At 39.9% G+C, this 22,587-nt stretch overlaps 1 protein-coding gene across 1 annotated transcript in view; it reads right to left on the reverse strand.

The window, feature by feature from the left end:
* Window positions 1-5,969: 5,969 nt before the first annotated feature.
* The window catches only part of LOC134226287 (putative metabolite transport protein HI_1104), a 50,861-nt gene continuing 34,243 nt past the window's right edge, over window positions 5,970-22,587 (reverse strand). The window contains exons 2-4 of the mRNA XM_062706959.1: window positions 9,424-9,684; window positions 6,814-7,715; window positions 5,970-6,735 (exon numbers count right to left, since the gene is read on the reverse strand). Of these exons, the coding sequence (XP_062562943.1) occupies window positions 6,335-6,735; window positions 6,814-7,715; window positions 9,424-9,650 (1,530 nt within the window). The 5' untranslated portion in view covers window positions 9,651-9,684 and the 3' untranslated portion in view covers window positions 5,970-6,334. The remainder of the gene's footprint in view (window positions 6,736-6,813; window positions 7,716-9,423; window positions 9,685-22,587) is intronic.

Raw genomic sequence — 22,587 nt, forward strand, 5'->3', positions numbered from 1 at the left:
CATCTGCACCCCACCATAGGATGGAACGCAGCACTTTTCTTTCGAAAACTCCCAGTGCACGTAGGTTCTCCACAAGCATCGTCCAGGTCTCGTGTCCGTAGAGAACTACCGGTCTAATAAGCGTTTTGTAGATGGTCAGTTTGGTATGACGGCGAACTCTACACGATTTCCTGCCATGATGCGTCTCCAAATTTTTCTGCTGGTATCGTTATCGGAGGTCACCAGTGAGTCCAAGTGTATGAATTCTTCAACCACCTCGATTTCGTCACCACCAATACAAACTCGTGGTGGGTGGCTTACGTTGTTCTCTCTTGAGCCACTTCCTATCATGTACTTCGCCTTCGACGTGTTGATGACTAGTCCAATTTGTTTAGCTTCGCTTTACAGTCTGATGTAGGCTTTCTTCTTCCACTCAAAGTTACGTGCCAAAATATCAATGTCGAAACGGACTTCGTGAAAATCGTACTACATGTGTCGATCCCTAAAACGCTTATTAGACCGGTAGTTCTCTACGGACACGAGACCTGGACGATGCTCGTGGAGGACCAACGCGCACTGGGAGTTTTCGAAAGAAAAGTGTTGCGTACCATCTCTGGTGGGGTGCAGATGGCGGTCGGTACGTGGAGGAGGCGAATGAACCACAAGTTGCATCAGGTGTTGGGACAACCATGCATCGTTCATACCGCGAAAATCGATAGACTGCGGTGGGCCGGGCACGTAGCCAGAATGTCGGACAGTAATCCGATGAAAATGGTTCTCGACAACGATCCGACGGGAACAAGAATGCAAGGTGCGCAGCGGGCATGGTGGATCGATCAGGTGGAGGACGATTTGCGGACCCTTCGTAGACTGCGTGGTTGGCGAAGTACAGCCATGGACCGAGCTGAATGGAGAAGACTTTTATGTGCAGCACAGGCCACTCCGGCCTTAGTCTGGTAATAAATAAATAAATGTGTCGATCCCTGCCCTTCGTTGAATAGCAGACACGAAAGGCCATCACCTTGCCGTAACCCCCTGCGCGTTTCGAAGGGACTCGAGAATGCCCCTGAAACTCGAAATACGCCCATCACCTGATCCATCGTCAACCGTATCAGGTATCAGTTTATCCGGAAATCCATTTACGTGCATTAGCTGCCATAGCTGGTCCCGATCGATTGTATCATATGCGGCTTTGAAGTCGATAAATAGATGATATGTTGCCACGTTGTATTCGCGGCATTTCTGCAATAGCTGAAGTATGGCGAACACCTGATCTGTGGTAGAGCATTCACCCATGAATCCCGCCTGGTATTGCCCCACGAACTCTCTGGCAATGTTTATGTCCTTACACATATCGGGCTGTGGCACGTGGCCCTTACGTGAATGATTTAACTTCTGGAGCTTTCGTGCGTTATTAGCGCGATACGGGCCGATGTCCACGTAGCGTTTTTTCAAGCTGCGTTGACGCAGCGTTATTCGGCGTTGAATCAGGCTGGGAATGCACACGACAAGCGGTAATTTGCCGCAAAACTTCTAACGTCAAACCTATCTGTCACGCCAAATGTTTTTCATTCTTTTCCAATATGAATCGAGTTCTCGATTCACATATTGTCGGCGTAGCACCAACTTAGAATTCGGAAGTCGTGATGACAGACTAGTGAATGTAACTCAGTATTATTCCAAACTAAAAAGTTCAATTAATGCTTTTTAGTAGAGTAGAAAAATTAACTCACTGTAGATTTAAAAGTCACCCATTACTTCTAAAATGAAAAGTTTGAACTTTCGAAATTAATTGTAGAGCTGTGAAATTGAAATCGTGCCGCACAATTCGATTGGTTGAATAAACACGTTTTCAATACAGAGAGACAGATATTTGACATCGCTTTGCTTGATCCCAATATCTTTTCTACAATCATAATAAATGAATATTATTACGATTTCATAATGTTGATCATTCTTTATTTCCAACTTAAATTTATTACATACTTCATAGGAGGAGATTAATCTTGAATTATAGTGGATTCTGGCATTCAATTGTTCTTGTCTTGAATTGAGCATTTGTTGCGTTTGGGGTACGATTTTTACTAGTTCCATTTATCGGCGAATCATTTGATCCGGAATGAAAAGTGATTGAACATTTTGGTCAGATACTGCAGTCACCTTTCAAATATGGTGCTCAAAATCCTCCTCCGAAAGCATCACAAGCGATTGTGGTGTTTTGCTATGTTTGTCGTTGTTCTCCCAAAGAAGTTCTTCAAAGTTCAAAGTTGTTCTCCCAAACGAATGTGAAGTCGTTATTATCATTGCAATTTTCACTTGCAGTACACTAACCGATCGCAGTAGCGTTGCCCACAGCACTAGAAGAAACGCATTAGTCCCAGTGTCTTACTGTAGCTTGCCATCTCTTTATCTGATCTCGTTTCTTCTTGCAATTGCAATCCAACTTATTTGACGACATCCTTCCGTTGACATTCCTAAAAACATGAACATATATCAGCAATAGAAAAGCCAAGATATAGGAACCTCGGTATCGAACCTATATTTAATAATTCTGCCCATGGCGGACCTGGTATCGCCTTCCTTGGTGTATATACAGGGTCCCGCGGAATGCACTTTGTTGGTTGAATTTTGCCTGCTCTGTCACTCAACCCAAAACTGCCACATCACCGTCTGTTCGGAAATCAATTGATTCACAACACTATCCTGCACATACTTGCGTTGATTTTGACTCTATCCACCAGCATGGGATTGTTGCTTGTCAGTTCTTTCCAAAGGTGTTTTGACCGCGACTGCTACTAACGCAGGAACGAAAGAAACACTTACCGCTCCGAACTATTTACAATTGCTTTGCTATTATTCAAAGAAGCTAGATTTGAAAAGTGTTGCAATTTGCAAATTAATTTGCGAAACCAAAATGAACTGATTTGCGAAGTATTTTTGTTTGTTTTGATTTCGCTCTGACACATTATTTCACATCACAGATTTTCCCATTAGAAATCTTGTTGGAAAGAAACAGAATAGAGAAATGTCAAAAAAATACTCGCGTGCACGCTGCGTTCCTGTGGGGAATTGCGGTGACTTTGCGGTAACTCTCGCCGCAAATGAGACGCGTGTCGACGCCGCGTTAACGCAAGTGCGTGTGCATGATTCTATTTAATGTTGGGTACTTCCTACCGCAATTGCGTTGACGCTGCGTGCACGCAAATTCAAAACCGCTACGTGGACATCGGCCCTACAGTTGCATCGTCTCTTCACGGTCTCGTTCTTCCGCTGGCGCTTTTAATTCCGAAAAATCGAGTTTTGTCTGTTCCGCGCCCGTTTGTATCGTGCCTCGTTCGCCCTCGTGCGGTGTTGCTGTAATCACGCCCATGCTTCATTCTTCTCCTCAACTAACAGCTCACATTCGCCATCATACCAGTCGGGTAGTGCTTCGGACTACCATTCCGCGGGAGGCTGCAAAGTTTATGCATCGTTGGCCGTTGTCGTTCGACGCGGTACCCAACAATTTTGGTGCAAAAAGCTTCAACTTCTAGCCTTTGGCTGTATAATATTTGAATAAAAGCAGCCAATGCTGAATAAAAGAAAAGCCTCCGCAAATAATCCATTAAACTTCAACTCGACTATTACCCAAATATGTATCAGCTAGTCAGTTTGTACCGAATATATTTCATCTTTTATCGTTTATGCAGCTTTCATATATTCATTAAACAGCTCTATCTGAATTAGCAACAAAGCTCATCGGTTAAGAGCTCATGTATGTGATTGAGTTGCTTGCTTGTTGCCACTAACAATATAGCGTAATGGCGCTATAAATGAACTAACGAAGCTTTTAGGCAACTTCTGTATCTTTAAAGATTACAAAACGTTTAAGTAAACCTTTTACTGCTTCTTGTAATAGCTTATCAGTATGGAACGTCAAAACCGCAATGTTTACATTTGATTTTTGTTGCCGGAGCTGTGTATGAGCTATTGATTTCTGTAATGCAGCTACAAAGGTTTTCACCTGCTCTTATAGCAACTGACAAAGCGCTGTCATTAATGCTAGCAGATAGTGTAAGAAAACAAGCCATTTAGAAGCGATATTTCTGTTGACGGCTACTGTTAAACGATTATTAGCAGAGTAGCATCTATACAGATCGAGAAAATGTTGCCTAAAAACAATGTCAGCGATTGATGATGCATAAAAGTTAGCCAACAGAACATGCTGATAAATGTTTGAATAATGGTTGAAATAATGCTGAAAGCATTATTTTAAAGCTTATGTGCTAAAAGCAGCATGTAGGCCTCTTTCTAGCGTTTATACAGCATGAATCCGAAAATAGCGTTAGCAAAATAACCTATAGGGTATGCGAAGAAGCACATCCATAGTTTTCTTTGTTATTTACATATGTCAAAGTGACGGTGATGACAGAGCAGCGGCCATTGAATCAGGAGATCAAGAGTTTAAATAGTAACAAAACTGATATTGCAGTTTTCACAAAAAAAAACATTAAATCAACTCCGAAATTTACTCTCCTCTCAAATAATATTTAATCAAATTGAATTCAGTGGCTGTATAAAACTTATTTAACAGATTCAAAAAATCTGAATAAGTGCCATTGAAGCGAATTATATTACTAAATGGTTGAGTAAAGATTGAGAAAAAATTGTGTAACATGCTGTAAAGTAGTTGTGCCGGCACGTCAAAAACAGCTGAATAGATTCGCCAGATTTGCTGGTAAAGGAATTGAATAGAAATTCTTGATCATATGTATAGCACACATATTAAGCTTGAAGCCGTATAAACGAGTTGAATTGAAATAACATTTACATTGACATTAAATGGGTATGCAGACTATCCGGTCCGATGACCGGTCTATACATTTCCTCTCTTCCTACCTGAGTACCTGAGTTCATGTCCCCGATGATGATTTTGACGTCCCGCAGTGGGCATCCGTCGTATGTCTGCTCCAGCTGTGCCTAGAACGCTTTTTTCTCGTCGTCGAGTCTCCCTTCGTGTGGGCAGTGCATGTCGATGATGCTATAGTTCAAGAAACGGCCTTTTATCCTCAGCTTGCACATCCTTCCGTTGGTTGGCTGTCACCCAATCACGCGTTGGCGCATCTTACCCAGCACTATAGTGCTGTCATATATTAAGTCAATTCCCAGCTAGTTGGTGGTGCCACAGCTTTGGTAAAAGGTAGCCGCTCGATGCCCGCTTTTCAACACTTTCTGTCCTGTCCAGCAGATTTCCTGCAACGCTACGACGTCGAAGTTGCAGGGATGTAGTTCATCGTAGCTTATCACACACTTAATTTTTTTCGCCGAGATCTCAGCATTTTTTGTTTATTTTTCCGAGGTGGGCACCGCCGAGTTTCAGCAAACATGATTTTTGCCGAGATCTCAGTAAAAGTGACGTTTCAGGTGCTGAGATACGGTAAATATTTTGCCGAAAATCAGTAATAAACCAAATTTTATGCCGAAGTTCAGTTCTTAAATTTACTGAGCTACAGCGGTGCCCGATTTTGCCGAGCTCGAGAAAGAAAAAGTTAATGTGCATACCGCAACCTGCGAAGCCTAGCGATTTGCGATTTTTTTATATAGAAGTTTAACAGAGCCCACAGTCAATCCCCACCCCATTCTAGGCAGGCACCACAACACGCAAATGGCATGGGGAGGGGTTGTCAACGCCTTGGACATAGTCCCTTTTTCTCTTCGACATCACAAGTCTGAAACCTAAGAAAAAATGTCCCAATCACGCCCACGCCCATACTATCCGTTGGTTTGATCGCCTGTGTGCTGTCTTATCGAGCGTGCAACTCCGTTGGTTGCCCGACGAGAATAGGAGTATTGTCATGGCATGCTATTCATTATTCAATAGCAACCGAACCGTTATACGGATCATACGGATCTGGGAATACGGATGATATTTGCATATCTGTCATCAATGCACGCTGGAAGTGGATTGCTCAATATCTACATAATATATCTCACCCTCACATAAAACATCATGCATTTATACGTAATTGTGTATTTCGTTTTATCGTTTAAAACACGTTTTTGAAGAAATAAATTATTACTTCAATTTAAATACAAAGTCAACTACAGTGGTTACGCATTCAGAATTCTGTCATGGTACAGATCATCGGTTAACAAAAACCGTCGGAGGTACATGGTTTCAAAATGAGAACGACGGTTAAAAACAAACTGAAATATGAGATTCCTTTCCACAGCTAGGAGGAAAAGCTGCATCATATTACATCATAACGGTTGTGTGATTCCTGCTCGGTAGATTCATCGTGTCATTTTTTTGAATATTCTAGCTTAAAATTACTTGTTAAAACCCTAACTATCATTCACTCCATGTGAATTTGTCCTATAGGTTACTATTCTCGGTAGGCCTCACATGCACAATGTTGTGTCCATTAGTCTTGGGTCCACCGATGCCGTTGATGAAATCGTCTGGCTGGAAGGTGTTGTTCTCGTGACCCATCTCCACCTGATTCCGGTGCTCTTCGGTGACTGGTTCGGGCTTTGGTCCGTCCATGAAGAACATCGTAATGAAAAATAGCACGGTACTGATACCATAGAATCCGGCATAGAAGAACATTACTGAGCCTCGGTAACCGATCGCCTTGGCCAGTGGATCAACCAAAATTGGCAGATTACCTCCAATGTTGTTCATCACAAACAGGAACATGCCGATGGTCGTCGAACGGACCTGCAGTGGAACGATTTCTACCAGCACCGCGAACACAATTCCGAACCACATTTCAGCTGTAAGGAGAAGAAGGTGTTTGTAGTTAGTATGAATATTGTTAGATATTTACGAGAGCCTCATTAGAAAACACTTACCGAAGAAGTAGCTGATTCCTAGGGTGATCATCGCCCAAAGTGGCTCGAAATAGACGGATCCGAAGGCAAAGGGAGTCGCAATAAGTTGACTAATGGCCAGACATGCCACTCGAGACCGGATTCCCATCTTGGCTACGACCTTATCCGAAACGATTCCACCAATCACCACACCGACGCTTCCGATTCCGATCGTCACAGCAAATAACCACCAGCCGAGATCCACATCTGGGAAGTAGATATTGTAGTACAAATCGGCATTGTACGCGAAGGTCATTCCGCCGCAATGACGAATCGAAGCAGCAATCATCAACAGGATAACACGTGGTTGCATCAGAGCTTTGGTCAGTGAGACTTTTCCCTTGCCGTTCGCTTCTTCGCCAATGCTCTGCCGTTCTGGTTCCTTCAGGGTGGTTCCGGTCAGGACGGCCACGATAAGCGCAAGTACACCTGTTCCGTAGTAGCAGATGCGCCAGCCTTGACCCCAAATGTCCAACTTGGTAATGTACCGCCCAACGGGGAACGCAATTCCGTAACCACCGTAGATTCCCCAGTTGAAAATGGCCATCACCAGAGCACGTTTGCTTTCGGGGAAGATGTCGGACATGATACCGGTGGCTAGTGGGTTACAACCGGATTCACCAGCGGCCATAACCATACGCAGCAGAATTAACTGCCAGTATTCCTTAACGGTTCCCTGGAAAACGATGGCAACGGCAAAGACCAGTGTGCATACGGTGAGCAGTCGGACGCGGTTGTATCGATCCGCGGCAAAACCCAGTACAACGCCCATAACGGTGAAAACGGCAATGAAGCTGGGACCGGCCAGCAGTTGATACTCGAGACCCAGTCCGTTGTAGTTCCATTCGCAGTACACTGTTCCGTTCAGGTGTTGCCCGTGACATCTGGAAGGAAAGGGAGAATTCTCAGTTATCCGTGGAGTTTGAGGTGAACAGCAGTCTTAAGGACCATTTATGATTCCAGCTGAAAATCGAATTTTGAACTCGGGAAAACCGATTTTATTCGCGTTTAACTTATAGCGCATATTTGCGCAACTAGTATACATTGTTCGCAACCAGATGCTCTATGTAGCGCACCAGATGCGCAGTAAAAAAACTTGCGACTAATAAAGAGAAAAATTGATTTTCGTGAGTTCAAAAATTCGGTTTTGAGCTGCACAGATCATATAAGACGATGATGAGATATCTTTTAAATCGTTAGTACCAGATATAGATAGTCAAATGAAATCTATCTATGTATAGTGCCGACTACCTTTTCGATGTGAATTCGCGAAGTCGAAGCAAAATTCTTCACACAAACAATGACAGTTCTTTATGGGTTTTTACAGTAGAGCAACAGTAGAGTTTCACTCAAACTCTGACAGATAGCAATGGGATTTCCCATAGGAGGGAAGAGCAGAATTTGCTTCGACTTCGCGAATGCAAAAAGGTTTAAAAAAGAAATTTCCAAATATAATCCAGATTTATTTAAGGTGATTATAGAATGAAGCCCGTGGTGAATTTCAAATTCACCACACGTTTATCTACATACATTTCCAAAAGCCCAAATCTGGCGTAATAGTTTTCGTACAGTGCCGAAACTCAAATTATGATTGTTCAGCATAACTAAGCAAACGATCTACCATTATTTCAGCCCCATACGCGTTATTGTTCGTTCATCTCGCGCTCTCGAAAAAAATATTGGAAAAGCACGTGGTTTACAAAATGGCCGATTTCTGGCTTCATTCTATAATCACCTTAATCAAACAAAAGGTGTTATGCTAATACAAATTAATGCAATACTAGTTTGGACAATCCAGTCTTGTTGAATTCAAAAGGATTTTGAGAATCATAAAAACGGACTTATAAGATAGATACCATTCCAATCTCCTTCTATGTAAGTAGTGAGATCAAAATCGTGCAATCTTTCGTAGATTTTTTCAAAGACAGGACCACCGTTTTAGACTAGAGGTCACATAGATTGAATACTTAACACCCAGCATTAGACAACAGACAGGACATTTACAGAACGTTCAATTAAATAGTAGAGAGTTTTCCGCTACACGAAAAGTTCTTTTTTTTTTACTGTGCGGGGATCGAACCCACACTCCGACACAGCGCGCAAATGCGTCCAGACGACTGATGCCGCTAACCGCATGGCCGTGTCGGTTGTATGGAACGTACGCATTTCCAAAAAACGATTTTTGAGATTTATTGTTCACAACGTTTTAATATTTTTTTTCATTCTGACCATAGCGAATCAAGAAAGTGGATGAAAATATTGTGATTGTAAATATGTTTCAGATCATTTTTATGGACAGTGGAACTTCCGTCAGCACGACAAGTCGCCGTCGTCCTGTCTCTCCATTTTTATATTCTTTCCTTACCAAATTGTACATCATTAAACCTTTTCTAAAAACTGTGCAAAATTTGAACTTCACAAGGTAAAAGCCCGCCTTGTTCGTATGCAGTTTACGTGGGCGGCAAAACAACGCATGAAACGCTTCAAATCGTGATGCCATGCTGTCAAAAGCTTACTAAGCTTTGCATTCCATCACTCATCATTGCCAAAAACGCTTCGGTTCGTATAGATAAAAGCTCCGTCGAAACTTACTCATGTTCCAGTTCGATGTCGGCACACTGCTGTGGGAGCAGATGCCGATGAACTTCGGTATGGTTCTGCTGGCACGCGTGGTCACCGTAGTCCAGCTCGACAGCAGTGGCTTTGGACGTTACTCCAATCAGATAGTGGCCAAGTTCGCCCGCAATGTATCCAATGGTTAGCACAGCCAGGACGTACGGCTTGTAGAGAAATCTCAGCTTATCCACCAGGGACTGCATTTTTCTTGAGGTGTTGTTATAACCGTTGGTTTATCTGGAAAGAGTTATTTAAAACGAAACTTATTAGATCTAAAGAGAAGCAGACGTGATGCATTAGTGTTGCAAAATCGCACAATTTATAATATGGCTTTGAAAATTTTATCAATCATTTATCATTAATCCTTTTAGAACTTTTAATAGACGGTTTCGGAGTCGCATAGTCCCAATACTCCATTGCACAGTGACGTCACGCACGACTTTTGACAGGTACTGGTCCTGTTGTTTACAGACGACTTTATTTTAATTTTGAGATATTTTTATCATTCTTTGGATTTTCTGATCGATAATTACTTAAACTTATCGATAATTACCAATATTTGAATGCGGAATGTACAGAATGTCTTCAACATCGTGAAATACGCAGATTTAATTTGGATAAAACAAATTCTAAGTCCGAAACGTAAACAACAGGACCAGTACCTGTCAAAATAGTGAGGTTAGGTTTGCTGCGCGCAATGACCTATAGTCTCAGCTCGACGAAATGATTTTTTTTTCAGCATTTGTGGTTTATAAATTGACGAAGTGAGGTGTTGTCTGTATGTGTGTAATGTAAGTTTTATTTATTTGATGTGGAATTCGGTTCGGTTGGATTTGTTCACAAATCAATTTCCACCAAGGAAAAAAATACTTTTGAACAGTGACAGTGTATGTAAATCAATGCTAAAAATTGATGAAAATAAATGGGATCTATTCCTCTCAAAGCACTGTCTCGGCCTTTCTAATGCGATTTTTTTTTCAAAACATTTGTTGGGAAGATCCATAAAGTATGTCATGCAAAAATCGGCGATTTTCAACCCCCCCCCTCCCCCCTTCGTCACACTTTTTGTAATAAACCTCTAAAATTTTTGTATGGATCGTCACGCTGCTCTGAACCCCCCCTCCCCCCTAGAGGCGTGACGTACTTTGTGGACGGCCCCTGTTAAAGGATGAGAGAAAAAGCACGAGAAAGTCAGCATCAACGCTAGGTGGACCAATCAGGGTTTTTACTTCGTGGCTAGATGTTCACAAAGGAAGTTTTATCTCCGCAACGCTGGGTAGACACCTTTGGGTGGTGTGTTACGGTATAAGATCTACCATGGTCACATTGTCAGCTACAGGCAAATCCCCAATACCCAACTCCGTGGTACTTATGAGGGTGTTGCTGAGTCGGGGGCCTCTCGTTAAATAAGTGCTACATCAACACTTCCTTCCCCTCTCAAGTTACGATAAAGATGAGCGTCACCAGGAGTAGTAATCCTCATGCTTTTGTGATTTTTATCCTAGATTGAAATCAAGGACCACACCCACCTTGATTTCTGATAGCAATCTGAGTATCACTAGTGTCCAATCTACGAAGTACACCCAGGTTTTTTTTTACGCGGTTGGAATTCATTAATTTCTCGGTTAACCTGAACTTTTACAGCTTTTCAAATGCCCTCTGATTTTTCTTTGATTTTTTGTGAATTTTTTGGTGGGGTTAACACATTGCTTCATTGACCCTGAAGGTCTTAAACGACCAAAACCAAACCGTGTAAAAAAAACCTGGGTGTACACCGTAACTATCCTATGCTATGCTATGCTAGAAGTTCACAAAGGAAGTTTTATTGGCTTTCGTATTAGCATTTCTAGTTATTGAATAATAGTTCCTATGCCTACCATCGCAAAAAATACTGATAATGATGATTGGACATTGCGTTCCTTTCAATCCAAACTGCCATCTCTTGACGATAGTTCAGCTTCCCTAACAAATCAAATAATTCTATCAAATGGCTTAATTACACACCTCTATATAATCTTGCATGAACGATTATCTCATCAGTAGGTATAGATCGCGTCACCACTGTTAGTTTCATGCTCCGCTGGTTCGCGTGTCTGGTTAGGCGTTAAGGTTTAAGAATTTCATATATTTCGATTCAGCGCGTCTGCTGCTCAGACATTATATTAACCCTTCTATTCTTGTTCAAATTTTACCGGATAATTATTCTAAATTTAAGGTAAAGTGAGGCAATTAAATTAGATTGAACTCGTCATTTGATGAGAAAATAATCGGAATTAAGTCATCCGTGACATAAAACGCTGAAAATTTTCATGTCACTTAACAAACAAAGGTAGCTGTTGCCATGCAACCGAATTGTAGACATTTTCAATAATATTGATAACATTCATATTACAAGAAATTTTTTTAGGTTATGTTGTCGGTAAACTCATAGAAACTCGCACCTCGTTGAAAAAAGCCAACACGCCCCCGCTTTTGCTCGTTTTGGAATGGACATTCCATAAAAACGAGTGGAAGCGCGCTATACATTGTAAATTAATTGCGCAATCTAAATTTTCAGTTTTTCATACCTACTTCCTTGTACATTTTTTGTTCATCAAACCAACATCAGTGCATTTTTTTTCATATTTATCACAAAATATTTCACCTTTTTGTCAACTGAAAACTTTAAAATATAACTCAAATAAGTGTCTTCTGGATTATGAACCCGGAGGGTTAATACGGACATAAGTAGGTATAATCCAGCAAATGCGGGCGTTGGGTCAAGTTGTATAATACGTCGTGATCGATTAACTATATCATTGTTGGTATTTACGACACATTATATTCATTGTGCATGCATTCATCATTGCAACACTCGCATCGAAACCAGGAAAAAAGATAATCAATTGAGTTTGGAAGTGCAAATCAATGTACCTGCCGTGAAGTTTGTAAGTGTTATTAGAATTGATGGTAAAAATATTTACGACGTTTGATAATTATTAATTCTAGTCACAGATGACATATTGCATTGTTAAAGGCACACTCTCATAGCTATCCTGAATTCGTCATGTAGGCGGCAGACTATTCTCCTAAGTAAAACCCTAATAGCCTGTTCGAGCTTTATGACATAAGAAGGAGTATCTTGATGTCAAAGTGCACCCTTCTTATTTCCATTTTATGTGATATCACGTAAGGAACCTCGTAATCTGAACGCTATGAGGTAAGAGGAGTTTTGTAGAAAACAAAAATGACGATACTGAAGAGGGTGTTCAAATGGATCATGAGACAGCGGCTTTATAGTTCGAAAATTGGGAAGCATTTTTCTATGTCGGTACACGATGCAATTCTGGAAACAGGGTTCTAAAGATCAGTGAAGTGACTTCAGATGGTAAAAGTTTTTTTTCCGAACATATGAAATAAAGCCAATATTTCGTGATGCATTTGTTATATGTTAGAAAACATTCGATGTTTGTACGTAAATCTGTTATCATTTATTCATCACAATTCACAACACCACTTCGAATGCTGTAGGTTCAGATAATAGGGGTAATAAACTGTAGAGGAAGATTGTCGCTATTCTCACTATGGAAAACCATCTTTTGCTGGTGAGGATAGGGCGCTAAATGTCAACGAAGGAAAAATCAGCTCGTTTTGTCAGTTGTGTACTCAACAAGTTTGGGAACGAGAACAAAGGGAACCGCAGCGACAATCTTCCTCTATGGTTTATGTCAAACTGCACCTCCTCCGAACTTCAGAAAGATTTGTTGTAGAAACATCAGGAGAAATAACAGAAGGAACTCTAGGAATATTTGCTGGAGGACCTCTAGAAGGACGTGCAGTAGCTACCTTTATACTCCCAAAGAAATCTGCATTGGATTTCCGAAAAAATCCTCACTTGACTCCTGGATCCTCACCTTTAGACTCCTGGGAAAATCTCTATTGGATTGCCGAAGGAATCCTCATTTCACTCTCAAAAGAAATCACCATTGGACTAACAAAGAAATCACCACTGCACATCCAAAGGAATCACCATTGGACTCCCAAAAAAATCATTTTTGGATTCCCGAAGGAATCATCATAGGACTCACAAAGTAATTACCATTGGATTTACGAAAAACCCACTGGACTTCTGAAAGAATAACCATTGGACTCCCGAAAAAATCTATTTCACTCCCGGAGGAATCCCCTCTGCTCTTCTAAAGGAATAACTTTTGGACTCCCGAAAGTATCACCATTGGATCCTCGAAAAAAAACCCTATTGGATTTCCGAAGGAATTTTTACTGCACCCCCAAAGGACTCACCTATTGGACCCTGGAAAAATCCATATTGGATTTACGAAGGAATCCCCCGAAAGAAACACTTTTGGATTCTCAAGAAAATCCCTATTGGATTTCCGAAGGAATCCTTATTGCACTCCCAAAGGAATCATCTTTGGACTCCCGAAGAAATCTACATTGGATTCCCGAAGGGGATCCCCACTACAATCCCGAAAGAATCACAATTGGATTCTCGAAAAAAAATTGTAACACCGAAACTCCCAAAAGAATCCCCATTGGATTTCCGGATGAATTTCCATTAGATTTCTGAAGGTATCCCCATTAGATTCTTATTGTAATATTTTTTGGAATTCTCACGGTATTCCAGAAGGAATGGGCTGGGCTCCCGAAGGAATTCTAACTTGGTTCCCGAAGGAATCCCCACTAGATTTTTGAAAAATAATCGCCTAGGTAGGTTTGCCTTCCAGTAAGAGTCCCAGGTTTGTAGAGTTACACGAGATGCCACATATTGCTCGTTCTGGCAAGCAAACATTGTTCGCTAGTCTTTGAATTACATTACAAAATACAAGAAATCGAATATTAGAAACTACGTAGATGTAATTTTGTTGCTCACTTGCTTTGTCTTCCTGGCCGAATCAAAATAAAAACAAATATTGAATTTGAAACACCCAACATGGTCTATTGGCGGTCTATACTTTTGAAACATTAGAACAAAAAAAATAGACCAGCGGTGAAAACATCCTAACTGTGAAAATTTGAAACATTTTTTTCTGTTTGAAGCTAGGTATTGAAACACTTTTTTCTGTTTAAAGCTAGGTATAGCGTATGGATATGGGTGTAGCACAACAACAGATATGCAAAGCACAATATAAAAATCCAAGGATAGGAATATTAATCGATTCCATTCCGAAAAGGCGATCACAATGCAGCTAATTCTGTCTCAAAGACTATCACGGACATAGCGATATAAGCGTTCGTGATTGTGAGAGCAAACATGAGAAAATTCCTGCTGAAAAATAAACTTCCTGTGAAATCACGGTTATGTATTCAAAAAACCAACTTAATTCACCGAGTAGTGATACTGCCTTTTTCGCATTTAGCCAAGACACCAATCTTATATGGCGCTTATATGGTTCGACGAACCATTTTCTTAATAACTTTTAAACGCAATGGTCGATCGTTATCAAATTCAATAGTGATCAGCAAGACTTTGTTCCCTGTCGAATGCAACTTGTTGCGAGAAAATCGGTTAAGGATTACTATATGAAAAGTTGTCTAATGTTTTTCTTAGATTTTGTGCACACACATACACACACACATACGCACGGACAGACAGACATTTGCTCAGCTCGTTGGTATATAACACTATGGGTCTCAGAGGCCTCTATAAAAAGTACGTTTTCGGAGTAAAATGATAGCCTTTCGGAACAACTTTGTTGTACGAGAAAGGTAAAAATAGGATCAACTTATCTACCCATGCCTAATTTTTATAATTGAGCTGTTGACGTGGTTGAAGTGGTTGGACTGAAATGCAATTACATAGAATGAAAACTTTCTAGGATGGTTCTTTTAACTTTGGCTTGGTTTGGCGAAAAAAAATCTACAAAAATGGTGAATATTCATCGCAAGATAAAAATGCGTTTTTCTAAAAAAATCGAACAAAGTTAGATATCTTTAAGAATCAAGTATCTTCGATATCGTTCAATACCTTTATTAAATCAAATAGACTACTCTGATATGAAAAGTCAAACTCTACGAAGACTAACATGAGACAATTATATGTACAAGAACAGTGGATAGGTTAGGTGGATTTGGATTCATCGTCTTAATTAAGCCATGTCAGCAATTGTTCACCTCAGACATTCAAAAACTTAAAAAAAATCACGTTAGGCGCAACATTTGGGAGTAACCACCCCCTCACCCACCTTTTACTGTAACAAAGTGCAACGCAAATTGGACCTCCTGAACAGACCCTTATGAATTATGATGCCCGCCAGCTTTGAAGACACATTTTCGAGGTAATTGCATTTCGCTCGGAGTGCTTCGCGTTTCGGTCTGTAACTTCGGAACATAGTGTCTAATGAACCGATCAGAATTTTTTTCAATAAAGTAGACAAATAAAAAAATAAGGTAAAAAAAGTGGTATTAACGTTTAAATCTTAAATGCATTCGTGACGGTCACTAATTTTGAAATTTAGTGTGTTTTGGACTCATGATAATTCGTAGAATGCGAGTCGAACATACATATTAGAAGAGCGGTTTCAATCTCGTCAACTCATAAACCGGTCAAAACTAAACCTTTCAAAAATCCAGACAAAAATTATTGTAATACAGCGGTTCTCAACCTTTTCCTTCGGTGGTACCCCTTCAAACGTTTGCATAGCTAGAGGTACCCCCTGGATTTTTTTTGAAAATTTAGCTGGAGGCATGTTGAAGTAATAATTTCGTATTTGATTCTCACGTGCCTTCTATCAAACCGATTGAATTTTCAAAAAAATAATTTTGGGCTTCCGAAAAATTTACGTACTTCGACTTCGCTGTTTCAAACTTTTGTAACACTAATAATTGAGTTAACTTCAAATTGTTTAAGTTAAGGTTTCACTCTCCACATGTTCCATCGTTCATCTTTTTAACGGTGGATTCAATTGTGTTTGTCGTTTGCTCACTACCGCCACCAGGTTGCTGCTTGTCCTCATACAGTGCACTTAACATTGGGCGATAATGGATCCGTGACGATGATTTTGATTGCCTTTTGGTCTAAATGAGACGTCTGTTCCACTGTGCTGGTCTTTTGATGCAATACCATAGTGAAGAAGGCTGGGTTTGATTCCCGGTTCGGTCTTTATTTTTTATCCACTTACCTAGGCATATGAGTTCCATCGTGCTAGCATTCCAAAATAATAACTGGGCTTTGAAACATCGCAAATAATAATGTAATGCCGACGAAAATGAACAAATTATATTCTGGAAGGATATTTAAATTATGACCTCTCTATTAGTTCAAGATTTGAATTTTTCAGAATATTTTTAAAATTGTGGATTCTAAGTAAAACATTGCAATTCTGATCGGAATTCCAGGATATTGAAGGATATTACTAGGTGTCAGCTTCAGAGAAATTTGATTTCCTGTTCTCAGAAATGTGATGAGCTTTTGAGAATTGAGGATCCTGGAATTTAAATTGTGAAACAGAAATTATAATGCTGTGATGCCCATGCGAAGCCCAGCAGCCCATAGCTCACCAAAATTATACATTGCTACAAAGCAGATCATGCTGAAGTTGACTGGCTTCGAGACCAGACCCGATTTAGGCTAGAACTTTTGCCTAGAGAAGCCAAGTACCAATGTACAGGGGTTGGGCAAATAAGTTGAGATAGGCAAAAATTTGCCGAAACTCAATGTTTAAAATATTCCGAATTTGATAAAACCGAAATCATCGAATGTAGAAATTCTTCTATTGTTCCTATCCTTTACCTAAATCATCGATTTACGAGCATTGGAGATTTTCCGTATTTTTCGAGGGTATGTAAAAAATGCATTTTTTTTTGTTTATCATTGTGACGTGAACCTTCATAGTAATTTAGGATTTATCATGAATCTTGAACTAATTTTGCGGCTACTGGTAGCTTCAGGTCGAAAATCCACCCTCAAAAATGTTTCTGTAATCATCTCGCAACTTTGATACCCATATTCGGACTAGAGGAATTTCTGCGTTTGAGTATTCCAGCTTCATCAACATCGGATTATCAACCTTTTTGTCTCGTTCCTGTACATCGATTACTTATTGTTTTGCCTCCTCAAACCGATGTGGCTAGTAGAACTCGTAATTAGTGTGCAGCATCTGAGGAACTCTTGGGCTACTATGGACTTAAGCCGTCATCCATGAGGCCAAATGTGACGATGTTTCAATTTTAAATAAAACTCACGCTGCACTCCTCTCTAATAGTGTGTTGAAATCGACGCCCAGTTTGTCACAAGCAGAGCCGTAGCTAGATCCTTTTTGGTCATAAGGACGTGATGTATGTTATAGAATCCGCCTCAAACTCTACTGAGCGGAACTAGTTTTTGCCAATTATGAAGTAGATATTATGATTTAGTAAACATGCTTGTTACGTTTGGATACAAATTTTTGATACTTATATCAATTGATGGACCTTTTCCAAATGGGCGTAATAGATATTGACCATAGCCCAAACCCTAGGATTGTGCTCTTTATTCAGGACGGCAAATTTCCTCAGTAGAACAAAAATATTTCGTTCTATTTGGTATTTAGTTAAATAAACAAAATAGACTGAATAAATGAGTACTAGTCGTTTGAAATTTCGAGGTCCATCATGAAATTAGTTTTTTTTTCAATTATAATACAACATCCGCCATTACGCATCTTTGTCTCAGGTACCCCCAGAGACCAGCGAAGGTACCCCTAGGGGTACATGTACCCCAGGTTGAGAACCGCTGTTGTAATAGAAACAAACCTTAATCTCTGGATATATGTATTTCGTCTTTAACAGAATGATGATTAACGGCGATTGATGAGCATTTCCGGTAGACTGGTTCTTCACAGTCCCCTGCTTATTCTTAACTCAGATTTATCATCACCGGCCACGGTTGACTTTTTCAACCGGCTCTCATGAAGAGACTAGACGGAAGTCAATTAAGCATTAGATACGTCTGTTATAAACCTTTCAAGGTTGTTTTGCGTTTATTAGTTGTTGTCCATGCCCACCCAATATTGTATAAGACAGAGCTCGGCAAAATGAAGTGCGTGTGCGAGGCTAAATTAAAGAAATTGATTTGATGTTCACAATTTTGGAAGAATGTATCCGAATTATATTTTGCCAAGTTTGATGTTCCCGTACAAAAGCTAATCCTTAAATGTGGATAATCTTCCATCATTTATTTCTTCACACATTTTAGCGCCAACTCGCCATTTTTTTTTTGTTGGGGCGTAGAACCACTGCGTCCATTGAGTTGAACTTTTGTGGTATCGCCATAGTAAATCCGTACTGCTGCTTTAGCAGGTGGTATGTACACCAATGTCTTTTTATGCCATTACAAGGGGAACTATTCCGATCTCCATCTCACTGAACATATATTCATCCCATCGCGAAACAAAGAAATACGGCACCAATTTCGTTGCTTCTTTCTGTCAACATGTGTGCTCACTTCTGAAAAAAATCACAAAAATAAGAAACAAATTCAATACCTTTTCATCGTTTTGTTTTTTTATGGGATGAACATCGGAGCCATGAAATGAAATCCAGGAGCAGTTCCCCTGTATGGAAACGTGCAATGGCACTAAAAGCGTGAATAAAACTTATCTATCTATCCTTTTCCGCGCTATTAGTCAATACCAGCACTAGACATCTCTCTTGTTTGATCAGTTCTTACGCAATTTTCGCATCTACATATGTTCTAGATGTTTTTTTTGTGGTAAATAGATAAGATCTCACCAATTAACTCCATGATATCAAACTTATTTCACATAACCATATCCACTTAAAACGTTCATAACTACGGTACTGATACACACTTCTACCTTCCAGACCCGTAATTGCTCATCATTGAGAAAAAGGCTGATTTCTCATAGTCACTAATAATTAGAATATGCACAGCATAACTTTGTTCTATTAACACACTAATGTAGCTGTTGTGATGCCGTAAGTTCAATGATTCCCATCACCATCAGGTGCATGATCTGGAAAATAATAGATCTGTTGATCTGAGAATATCTGGCAGAGGGACTGCGTAGTTTGGTAGTATACATGTTTTTGGCACGTGGCTATCGAGGTACGTTCATTCGTCTATAAAATAAAATTTTAACGTCCATTCGCCATTTCTTGGACACTAAGGTCTACTGAAATACTAGAAGGTTTTTTTTTATAAACGGATTTGGGATATGAGCTTCGGAGATTTCCGCCAGCCGATTCCATATGTTCGTGTACAACATTGTGAGACATTTTTTAGTCCTACTTGGCATTACGCCGGTTGGGTAAAATGCGCCACCACCTTTTCTTGGTTTATAATCCAAATTTTGTCTCAACGACGAAAACGATTTTGTCAAACACAAAAAGCTCAGTTAAGAAATCTGTATTAAAAATTTTAAAAATAAAATAATATTTTGGCTCATTCCAACGCAATTTCGGCGTTTATGTTTTCAATGCTTTTCTTTAGAGATAAAAAATATTTTTTCCTTATTACTATCAGTATGAGACATTGATTAACTGAAATGATAGAGTTTACACTAATCTTATGCAGAAGGGTTTGAAAATTTCGGTGAAAAATATTGGAATATTTTGAATATCTTTTTTGGGTTGCGCATATTGCCCAGCATCGTTCATTTTGGATGGAAATTCTCAATTTTGGAATAAAATTCCGATATTGATGGCTTTACATGGAAATGTTTGGACCATATGATGACTGATATGTTAGATTATTGATAAACACTTCGAAAATACATGTTTTCGGAGGAAATCCCAATTAAATTAAGGGATTAGCTTAGGGGGCGCATATTGACCGCATCTCCCTTACCGGTTTGTAAACTTGAAAGAGGTCTGCAGCGACGGTTCTTTTTGATAATGATTGGGAGAGTTGGTCGAGTTTTGCATAATCAATCATTAAAGTCATTAAATTAGTTAAATTCTCGTAAAATATGATTAGGACACATTATCCTAGCGATTTCTCATACCAATAGTTTGGGCTTTAGCCTTCTTTAGTCCGAGTGTTTCTTTTTATTACTAATCACCGCAATTGGCATAAAAATGCTTATTTTTCTTTTTTCGTATAATTATGAAAATTTTAATTATTTATTGCATTTGGGGGCCATAACCACCTTGACAGTGCACAATTTTCCTCCTTATTTTCATGACATCTTAATGTTAGTTCCATGTTATAATAAATTCCAAAAGTACTTTTCTGAACAGACTAAGCCCTGGAAAGGAGAGTTAACGGTAAACTGCATATAGGGGAACGGTTCGGCACTTCATCTCATAGCTCCCATTTCCATCCCATCAAGAACAAAGCAATGAAAAGGAATGCGATGTGTTTTTTATTTTTGTGCATTTATTCAGCAGTAAGGTCGTATGTTAGCAGAAAGAAGCAACGAGATTGGTGATGTATTTCTTTGTTTTGCAATAAGATGATTCCCCTAATTGAAATGGCGTAACCTATATTTCAACTTAAAATTGTAAAGTAGTTCACATGCTCATCATTCCTCCGTAGTGATGTTGTGCAGGGCCATAATTTATTTCATATCATTTCATTTTTGCTATCAGAAATGCATATACATACACTGCACATCCTCCACTATCATCGCTGTCGCTGCGTTGTTCCAAGTTCCAACTGAAAGATTGATTACACAGGTAATGATTGTCAATTCAATCATCGCCCACCCAACACCTACTCCATTGGGAGCTGTTGGAATACGCCGGTTGGACGCATCTAATGGAATAGAAAGTATCACAATCACCAGGCTGTAAAATCATTCCGATAAGTTATATTTATACTTTACAGAAAATAGAGGGTTGGAGTTTCATAACGAATCGACTCAGTCCGGCGAATTGTAGTTATGGGTGCATGTGCAAGTAGACACATTAATTAAAAATTTACTTAATCAACTTGATCACAACAGATTGCATTCAATGTCGAGTCGATTTATGTTTTGTTATTGAAAATAGGATGAATTCAGCATTGTGTTCCAGAATTCTAGCCAGACCGCTATTTTGTACCGTTTGGTACCGAATAAACCCAATTTGAGCTTGATTCCTCTCCATAACTTGACCAAGCGGCTTTACTGATTGATATATTGGATTGAAGTCTATCTAGCGCTGTTAAATAAGAAAGTCTCTGAGTTAAATAAGAAACTTCTGTCAATAGAGAAAACGGAAATTCAAGAGGAATCATTGATATCATTTAATTGCGAATAAATAGGTATACATTAATTTCGAATTAGAGCAAGCAAGTGATTCACCGTTAATTTTCAAAACTAAGATGTTATCCCAGTACTCAATTGAGAACTACACAGCCTCAATTCACATTCGAGTAATAAATCTCAATTTAGATTGAGATTTCCCTACACTGCTTACATGGCAGTTTCCAGACATCTAAAGGAAAAATACTGCGGTTCGTCTTTGTACTTCAATTGCCTACGTCTCACCACTCGTTTTAAATATGTTCTAGTTCCATGGACGCAATTACTTGTAATTGTAACACTTTAATTGACTGCTCCACAGGCGACCAAATAGCTGTCATAGCCAACTCGATAGAACACAGACTTCCGAGAACTTGTTACTAAAATAAGCGGACAAATCGAATGTCTGGTCAAAACAAATATCGCGTCAATTTTGTCATCAGCAATAACAAGCAAGTGCCCCAATCAGTTCCGCGTGACGTTACAATCCGCTTGCTTGTGCCGAGCCGAGATCACCTCGTATGTGTGCGGTTGTTGCGGTGCCAGATTCCGGTCGATCTTGGGAACTTGTGGTGCCGTGGCGTGCATATTAGTGCCAGGTGGTGGCCACCCGCATGTCACTTTCTATAATTCACGTACGCGTCATCGATCGACCACACTGGGCACGATACAGGTAATGTGTAACCAGGTGTGGCACGTAGAATATCTCATTCCAGATTTACAGCGCGTGTGGGAGATACAGAACAAACAGCACTGTAGAGACCTAATCACTGATTGTTACACTTGACCACACAGCTGGATTGATCGGCTTGATCGTTCGCGACAGGTGAGGTTCTTCTAGATCGCGTGCTAGATCACGGCCGAGTTTAAGCGGATCAAAGCTTTACGCTGCGGGGCTGTCAGATGCATGTGTCATGTTTATTCAGCACTGGATCCAAATGGTCGGGTGCGGACGACAGGGAAATTATTAAACGCA

Source organism: Armigeres subalbatus, chromosome 3 (assembly GCF_024139115.2).
Source record: "Armigeres subalbatus isolate Guangzhou_Male chromosome 3, GZ_Asu_2, whole genome shotgun sequence".
Lineage (NCBI taxonomy): Eukaryota > Metazoa > Arthropoda > Insecta > Diptera > Culicidae > Armigeres > Armigeres subalbatus.